Below are 8,983 nucleotides of genomic sequence, written 5' to 3'. Positions count from 1 at the left end.
CTCCATTAAAAAGGGATACAATCCAGCACTGGTGTGAAGCACAGAGCTCGTTTGATGCCCCTAGGATGCTCTTGGGTCACACGTACAACATCTCACACCGTAACACTGCCATACAAGCCGCTTCCACCATCAGCACCATCTCTTCAAGAGGCAGCCGGGGATGCAGCAAGGCCCCCTCAGGTGGATTACAGCTTCAGTAATCAGTACAGCTTCACCCTTCGTTACTCCCGTTACAGGCTATGAACCTGATGGCAGCGAATGCGTTTAGAGAGACACCTCACGTACCAGCGGCGCTCCCCAGCAGGGCAGCTATGAGGGAGCACCAAAATGGCGGCCCCCGCCCCTCCAGGCAGCGCCGCAGCCGCCCCGGGCAGGCGCAAGGAAAGAGCGGCCGGGCCGCGGGGAGGTGCTGCCGCGGTGCCCGCCCCGTCGCCTCCGGGCTCCGTCCTGCGGCCTGGCTGCGCCGTGCGAGCGGACGGAGAGGTAGGAGAGGGCTGGGGCGCTGTGTTGAAACCAGCCTGTGGGCTGGGGGAGGTGGCCCCGCGCTGAGCTTAATGGGGCTCCTGAGCGGTGGGAGGGAGGGAGGATGCGGGGGGCGGGCCTCAGGTGCTGCTGGTGAGGTCCTGTAGGGCCTGCACGTTCCCTCTGGACCCCGACGGCAGCGTCCTTCAGTTTGCTCTTGGATGTGACAGAGGGACCTGCTGTAGTTATTGCAGTAGGGTGGGCAGCTTAAGGGACTGGGAAAGGAGCAGAGCGTGTGAGTTGGGGCTGGGTGTGGGGGAGGGATTCAGGCTATCTGTGGGTCTCCGGGAGCTAGAAGGGTTAGGGGTAATGGGGGGATGTTCAGGGCAGCCCTGAAAGAGCCCTGGAGGCCTGTCGGTGCTGGAGGGGGTTTACTTGAGAGCCTAGGGTTAAAGGTCCCTTCCAACCCAACCAATTCTACGTGTTGATGAAGCTCAGCAATTAACAGGCGGATTGGCAGCAGTGAGACAGGTGTGTGTGCCGGCAGGTGCCTGGTGGGTTGTGGGCTCATCTCACGTGGCCCAGGGGGGCATGTGGGAGGGTGGCAGAGGGGACCTGCTGTGTGACGTACTCTGTAGGAGATGCCACGCTCTGGAAGATGAGAAATAGCAGGTTAAAGGAGGAGAAGGCGACAGTAATCTAGTACAGGAGGCAGCATCCTTATTCCCAGGAATAAAAGACTCCCGCTTTTCCTAGGAGCACCGCTAGTACGTGCTGGGAGGAGGAGTCCCCAAACAGGCAAGCAGGCATAGTGGCTAGGGATGTTGAATGGGGAGCTGTAAATCAGCAAGCTGCTAATTAAGACTACAGAAAGCCAGTGAGCTACTAAAGATCTGTATTTCTCTTTTCAGAGCTCTAGGCTGTTAACAAGCTCCCTGGGACGTGTTCTGAGCACGTGGCTCTCAAGGGACATCGCTTGAGAGTGCTTTATTTTGGGCATGTTCTCGGAGGTGAAGTTCCCTGTGCCCTGGGGCCACGTGGCAGCTAAGGCCTGGGGACCCCCAGAGGGACACCCCGTGCTCTGCTTGCACGGCTGGCTGGACAACGCCAACACTTTTGACAGGCTCATTCCACTGCTCCCCAGAGGTGGGTCTGGCTCCCTGACAGGGCTCTTATTGCGTGGCAGGGCTGTGTGTCTGACGCTCTCTGCTTTTCAGATTGCCGGTACGTGGCGATGGATTTTTCTGGCCATGGCTTGTCATCCCACCGACCTGCAGGCTCCCCTTACCATTTCCTGGATTATGTGAGCGATGTGCGCCGGGTGGCAGCAGGTGAGTAGCTGGAAGGGCCCTTGAGGAGATGACTGTGCAGGGGGTGCTGTATCACTCCTGCTCTTTGGAACAAGTTGGCAGCATCAACTGCTGGGAGGGAGCACCCTCTGCTTCTCTCCAGGCTAACCTTAGCTGGTGCTTTGTTAAACCAACTCTATGGGGTTTTGACTGATTTGTGTGTTTTTTGAGGAGAAGAAACAGTAAACCCTGAGAAGGAAATGTTTCTGCACTGAGAAGCAGCGGTAGTGGCTGAGTGGTGAATGCAATGAAGTAGTTCCCCCAGACTGACCTTATCTAAGCAGGCAGCAACCTCCAACCAGAGTTAGATCTTAACTGGAGAGTCTTCTGGTTCTCCCCATTCACAGCTTGGTGCTTGCTTTAGGGCCATGCAGAGAGATCTGGAAGCCAAGGTGCATTGGACTCCAAGAACTCCTGGTCTGACTACATATTTGTATGCTGATCATAGGGGAGCCTGTGGGAGCTTTTCGATGTTTCAGAAATGTAAAACATGCCTTTCAATGTAGTATGTTTCAGACGGCAGCATTGATAAAGCAGTATTTTCCTATAAGTCTCCCAGAGCTCCATAAAAATGGACTGAAGAGCCTGATGTGCTTCCTGGTGCTGAGAGCTTTCATCTGGGATAATGATGTGTTTCCAAGGGCAGCAGAGCTGGCTGTGTCCTTGCAGCTCGTGCTGCATGCCTTGCAGCAGGGTGCTCTGTCAAGGCCTCCCCCTTCCAGTGGGTGCTGCACAGTGAGGCTCCTTTGCTAGTTGCCAGTTTCATGTCTGGCAGTAAATGGGAATTTGGTGTGCAGAGTGAGAGCTGTGTGAGATAACTACCAAAGAAATGAGGTGGTGGATGTTCTTTTTCTTTAAAACGGGCCTACTTAGCCACCTCATTTCTGGATTAGGAAGCAAATTAAGCATTGCAGAAGCCCTCTTGGGAGAAGGGGCCTGTGTTGGTGGGGGAGCAGCAAGATGCCACAGCTCTGGTTTCTAATGCATCACTGTCTGTTTTTGTCTGTTGCCATTTAGCATTGCGGTGGAGACGGTTCACCCTGATGGGTCACAGTATGGGTAAGTGGCTCTTTTCCTTGTAAGCTGTGAGATTCACGGAAATATGAGTAGATAATTAATTTACAAAGCATGCTGCTAGAAGCTGGGTTGGAATATTTATTATATTGTGTCAAGTACCACGTTCTTGCTTGAGCGATTCAAAAATCTACATCCTTGCTTAAAATGCTTCTGTTTTCACAACGCTGTAATACAAACGGCGCTGACTGTCCCTGTGGGCATTTCCTGAGCCCCCAGGAGGGAACCGTAATGAACAAAGAGCGATGCTCTAAGGCAGGAATATTCGCAGCAGGCCTTCCTGCTCTCCCCAGGCTTTATGGCCTTGCCTTCCTTGCCCAGGGCTTCTCTGGACACAGCTCACAGTACCTGCACACCGTAGTGTTTTAACTGATAACTCTTCCTTTGCTGCCTGAGGGGGAGATGGGGCAGGACGCAGAGTCCAGCTTACCAGTCCTGGTCTCTGCTTGCATTCTCTCTGCTGAGAGTGCTTTACTGTGTAGCTTGGGCGTTGTCCCTTGGTACAAGCATGCATCTGTGCTTCTAAGACAGTTCCTGCTTTGGGGAATGGGTGCTCCTGTTACCAAAGGGTGTCCCATGCATAACTGAGCACCCTCTTTTCCTTTACAGGTGGGTCTGTGGCAGGAATGGTGAGTAGAGCATACTTTCTTCATGGGGTTTGTGACTTTTGCAGGTGGAACAACAAATGGGAGAGGAATGAAGAAACACTGTATGGGTCTTGGATCCTGGGGAAGGAGAGGCCCTTTTCTAACCCCCTTTTCTGTACGGCAGGATGAAAACAGCACTCAATGCGCAGCTTTTCTCTTTGTCTCATAATGTTTCATCTTTCTTCAGTTTGCTTTCATTTATCCTGAGATGGTGGACAAGCTGATCTTGCTGGAAAATCTTGGCTTTCTACTAGCTCCAGAGGTTAGACTTCACGTGTCCTTCCCTTTTTTAAAATAGAAAGAAATGTTTTTGTCTTCCCCTCGCTTGTTCAAAGAAAACACTGATTTGCCCAGTTCCTGGCAGGTCACGCAATTCTTGAAACTTCTTTGGCAAGCACAGATGTGCTCCCTGTTGCATGAAGTAAGACCCTGTTTAGGGTGGCCCTTGGGGAGCATCCTGCAGTCCTGTAGCACTGAAATTCACTTGTCTATGCCATGCCCATGTGCAAAAGGAATTGGAACCTCTGTCCAAGCAGCTAACTGCTTGCCAAGGCTGTTTTCTTGCCAACAGCTTGTTGGGTGACCCGAGCACAGGGCTGGCAGATTTTTTTTGCTCCTGGCAGGACATAAAGCTACATTCCCAGACTGCCATTATCAGTACCAGGTGCTGGGGGTTTGGTAGACAGAAGTGGGATGGAAGCCCAGGGTCAGAGAGGCAAAAGATCCTAGATTTACCTTGTTTTTTTAGAGGGTTGTCTTCAATTCAAAAGTGAAGTGGGAGGAGGTAAAAGAGATTATGAGGGTGAAAAGTTAAAATTTCTATACAACAGTGCTTAGTTTTCTGCTCCTATCTTGCCTCTTATGTATTGCTGTTCTCTTTCCTTGAGAAGTGGGCATTTTTAATATGTCCATAACTGGTACTAGCTCTGAGAGATGCTGACGGGTAAAATACCCTCTTCTACCCTCTGATAAGGCATAACGTGACTCAGAAGAGGGAGGTTATTCCTGTGCTGTACATCTCTTTGTTTTAGGACACTGAGGCATGGCTGAAATCAAAGCGGCTGGCTATCGATAGATTACTGAGTCTAGAAGCAAAGCAGCAAGCTCCCAAAGCACGTAGCCCTGAAGCAGCATTGCAGAGGTGGGTTCCCAGCTGTCTCTTCATTTGCTGCCCGTCTTTACCTTGGGCAGTTATGGCTACATGAACCATAACGGGAAACTGTCACGGTTCTGCCCATTCAAGTTCTCTTCTGGTATCTCAGCAAGACTTTTTGCTTCTGCAGTCAGCTTCCTGCTCTTCTCTGAAGCAGCCTGAGAGCTTGCTGTCACCTTGTCATGCCGTTTTCGCTTCGCTTCCTCCTTTTTTCAGCAGCACAATGTCTCTGCCATGTCTCCTCCAGGCTCTTAGAAGCAAACAGACATCTGACAGCAGAGGGTGGGGCAATCCTGCTGCAGCGAGGAGCAACTGAGACACCCACTGGTAAGGGGCTGCTTGGAGACAGGGCTCATCTGAGGGCTGGCCCAACACCGGGTGTGGGAAGGGAGCAGCGCCAACAACCATTGTCTTCCACAGGGTCCAGGGTGCCCTAGCTATGAGTTTACATAGCCTGAATGGGATCAATTAAGTCTGGAGGCAAAGCTCTCATTTCCCAGCAACTGACATTGGAGCTCAAGTCCTAGAATGAGTAAAGGAAGAAAAAATAAAAAGGAGATATTTGAGTTAATCCTACTCCTCTTACCTCAAGAAGTCTTGGGCAGACCCCAGAGGCGAGGGGCAGAGCAACTCCTGTTTCTATGAGACATGAAAACCTTCTCTTGTTTTCCTTGCAGGGCTGGTGTATAACAGAGACATGAGAGTCCGTACGGTGAGCATTGCTGTTCTGACTTGCCCCCTGCTGCTTCTGAGCCCTGAGCTTACAGAAAACAGAGGTAGCGGAGGCCCACTCACTGAGCCCAGGCCCTCCCTCCACCCAACCGTTTACTTAGTGCTTCCCTAATTCCCACACCTCTTTTAAATGGTGCTTTTAAAAGAGCCTGCACTTGATCATTAACTGACTCAGCTTAGAGTCACTGGAAAATGTTACTGAATTTTTTAGCAGTTCCTGAGCCCCAGGGCCTCCTGGCCACATTTTCCTGCTGTTGTAACTCTTAAGGCAGCAGATGGATGGATGTTTTAGGTCAGCTTTTTTGTCAGGTCACCCTTACAGGAAAGGGGGAGGGAGTGGAACAAAGTCTTTGCATCTGATATGTTGATAGCATTGTGTCACTATTGTGTAAGGAGGGCGTCCTCTACCTGTGCTACTGCCAGGCTATGAAAACTAGAGTATTGTATTATCTCCTTTTTAGTAAAAGGACTTTTTAAAGCATTTTCTCTGCTGTGAGATCATTCCCATATGTGCTGCAACCCAGCAGGCAGTGCTGTTGGCAGCCCTGAAACACATCTGGATAGAAGGAGCAGTTGCAGAGCCAGGCGCTCTTGTGTGCAGCCTGGCAGCCTGTCCTGTCTCAGCACAGCAGCCGTGGGGCCTCAGCCTCTCCTGCACAGGGCTTGAGGACACCCTCTATCCTCAGCTGCTGTCCCTGACTTTTGTTGCTCTCTGTTTTTGCACCTGCAGCAGAGTCGAGAGTACCTCACGGTAGAACAGTGTGTGAAGCTCCTGCAGAAGATCAAGGACCGCGTTCTCATCATTTTGTGAGTGAGGCACAAGTAAAACCAGCCTTCACTGCCACCCTGTGTGAAGGGGCGATGGCTAGAAGGGCTCCTCCCCATCTGTTCATCCCTTGGCTTTGAGCAAAGGGAACATCCTGGCAGACACGTGAGCCTTTCCATCATCATTCCTGCATACTTCCCTTGTGGCCTCTTCCTTCAGCAGTAACCCACCTGCCCTCTCCTCCTCGTGCTGTACAAACAGTGAAGCCACTGCAGCCTTCACCTGTTCCAGCTGGTTCTGGAGCCTGACCTAGCCCCAGGGCAGGGAGGAGATGCTGGGGAGGCAGCCAGTGTCTTTACCTGGAGCCCCACAAGCCATCAGCCATCTGTCTGATCTGGGTGCTGTTTGTCCTCCTGCGTTTTTTGCTGTCTCCTTAGAGGTCAGGGTGTGCAAGGTTCTGGTGATGTTGGCCCATGCTGTCAAGGGGAAATGAGGAGGTGCTAGGAGCTGAGAAATAAGATTAAGTTTTGGCTTCTCTAGGCTGTTCAAATCATGTGAGCATTGTTCTTTGACTTTTCCTATTTGTCCAGAGCAGAAAAATGCAACATCATGGTGAGGACAGGTCCTCCTGGCCATACAGAGCACATCCCCTTAAGCCTCAGACATCCCTTCATCTAGGTACCTGCAGCACAATCTTAATTCTACAGGGAGTCTAACACTGGTTTCTTCAGGGGAGCAGCCCTGGTGCCTCCTGCTCCAAGTAGGGCAGGAACTGTGATTATAGCGTTCAAGCAGCAGTATGGAGGAGGGAAAGGGACAGAGGTGAGATGCAGAAGCTGGCTGAAAGGAATAAAGCCAAGAGCAGAAGACAGGGTAAGGGCAGGGAATTATATACTGAGACAAGTTAAGGAGCCAGTCCTGGGTGGATAATATTTAACCTGTCTCCCTGTGATACTACTAGGCCGTACTCCAAGTATTAAACAGATAGCTTGATAGATAATAGCTGCTTTGCCAAGCTGTGCCTTGCTCCTCTGACTACCATGCATGAACCTGTAACTGTGCTGCTTACTGGCAGCCTGCAGAGCAGCTGGGCCTGTCATCCCAATCTGTCCTGGGGACACTGCTTCTGCCCAGGAGACAGCCACAAAGAGGCACACCATGTGCTTTACTGAGCCTTGCTCTTACTTTTCAGAGCACAAGATGGACTCTTGGTACCACACAAGCTAGAGAGCAGAAATCAGTTTGTGAAATCCTTACGGGAGGCATTTGAGCATACCCTCAAAGAGGTGAGCACAATCTCCATCTTTGCATCTCCATCCACTTCACTGGGCACCAACCTGGAAGCAGCTAGGAATTACCTTACCTTAGAGGACATCCACAGCAGGGGATTTGTCCTAAACAGCCCAGTCCTCACATGGAGGGATGGAAGGGAAGGAAGCTTTGCCCTTACAGCCAAAGACCTAATCAGTACTGCCTTCCAGATATAGCTCTTCCCAGTTACTCCCATCCCTGTCCTGCCTCCCTGTTGGACTGTCATCTTTCTGTGATGGGTTTGCCAGTGGCTGGTGTATCTGCAGTCAACTATGGCAATGTAAAATCCAACCTTTCTTTGAGACACCATTTTTGCATTGTTTCCTCTGGCTTCCTTCCCAGTGGGTACCACACAGCAAGCACAGCTTGCCTGAAGGAACACTTTCCTGCGCTATTTCTATTTGTCTTTTCCCTCTAGGACATCCAGCTGGTAGAGGTGCCTGGGAGTCATTTTGTGCACCTCAATGAACCCGAGGTGGTGTCTGGGATCATCAGCAACTTCCTGACAGCGCAGAACACCAGAGCCAGGCTCTAAGCAGTCACTGCAACAGCAGTCCAGGACAAGAAGTAGGTAAAAGTCTGGCTCTGGAGGAATTGTCACCATTCCTACCTCGCATCCAATGTCAGTTTCATGATACTTACTCCTAAGCTGAGCTCGCTGAAGGGGTGAATGCAGATCTGCAAGGTTAGACACACAGTGGCTTTCCCCTTTCTTCCTCCCAACTTCTGCATCCTGAAATGGAGGAGGAATACAGGCAGGGGCTCCTCAGGGAGCAGCAGCACCACCAGCTGTAGCACTGCAAGAGATGGATAGCTCATTCTTTTCTCCTCTCTCAGCATGAAGTGACAAGTCTCCTCCCAGGGCTAAACCAGTTGAAAAAACAGGAAAGAGTTCTGCTTCTCTGCTTATTTCCATGAGTGCCTGAGCTCAGAGAGCCTCAACCTCTCTGTTCTACTGTGAGGGCTGCTGCTTTTTTTAATAATCAGCTTAAATGAGAGCTCACCTGGGTACAGAAGGCCATTTCAATGAACTGCTGGGAAATGAGTCATTAATCCTGTAGCTGAAACAGCTGGGAGAACTATTAGTAATGGAAAAGTTGGCAGAGGTGATTTCTGTCCTTCTAAATAAAGATTGATCTTCCACCGTTAACACTGTCGTCTTTGACTGTACAGAAGAGTGAACCTTTCTTGCAGGATGCTCACCCAAGCAGCTCAAGTGCCAATCTGATGAGGCAGTGATTTTTGCGTGCATCCTGCTTTGGATATTTCATCTTAAGTATCCATCTGCCTCCTAGTTAAATAGAGGCAAAAAGCCATGTGAAGCAAGTAGGCCTGGCAATCCCATGCAATGGAAGCTGCACTTAAATGAATTTTCTAGAGGACAGTGAATCTACTTTAGCTTAACTCTATCGAATTTATCAGCATTTCCTCCTTATGCTCATGGTCACTCCCTTACCGAGGCTGCAGGCAGTAAAATAAATGTAGCATG

The 8,983-nt window shown here is 50.6% G+C and overlaps 1 protein-coding gene across 6 annotated transcripts; it reads left to right on the top strand.

The window, feature by feature from the left end:
* Positions 1-428: 428 nt before the first annotated feature.
* Positions 429-8,644, top strand: SERHL (serine hydrolase-like (pseudogene)). Of its 6 annotated transcripts, none has more exons than NM_001277373.2 (12): positions 429-483; positions 1,374-1,608; positions 1,680-1,793; positions 2,829-2,870; positions 3,495-3,514; positions 3,720-3,794; positions 4,564-4,673; positions 4,933-5,012; positions 5,363-5,397; positions 6,148-6,224; positions 7,376-7,469; positions 7,913-8,644. In NM_001277373.2, the coding sequence occupies exons 2-12, from the start codon at positions 1,461-1,463 to the stop codon at positions 8,027-8,029; spliced, it is 912 nt and encodes a 303-aa protein (NP_001264302.1). In that variant the 5' UTR covers positions 429-483; positions 1,374-1,460; the 3' UTR covers positions 8,030-8,644. The 6 variants fall into 6 exon arrangements, with proteins under 6 accessions (NP_001264302.1, XP_015140556.1, XP_025004232.1 ...); XM_025148464.3 differs by lacking the exon at positions 429-483 and adding an exon at positions 605-757; XM_040696437.1 differs by lacking the exon at positions 429-483 and adding an exon at positions 973-993.
* Positions 8,645-8,983: the final 339 nt, after the last annotated feature.

This window comes from Gallus gallus, chromosome 1 (genome assembly GCF_016699485.2).
Source record: "Gallus gallus isolate bGalGal1 chromosome 1, bGalGal1.mat.broiler.GRCg7b, whole genome shotgun sequence".
Classification (NCBI taxonomy): domain Eukaryota; kingdom Metazoa; phylum Chordata; class Aves; order Galliformes; family Phasianidae; genus Gallus; species Gallus gallus.
Note: the sequence above shows the minus strand (reverse complement) of the source record. Positions and strands in the feature narration are given on the sequence as shown.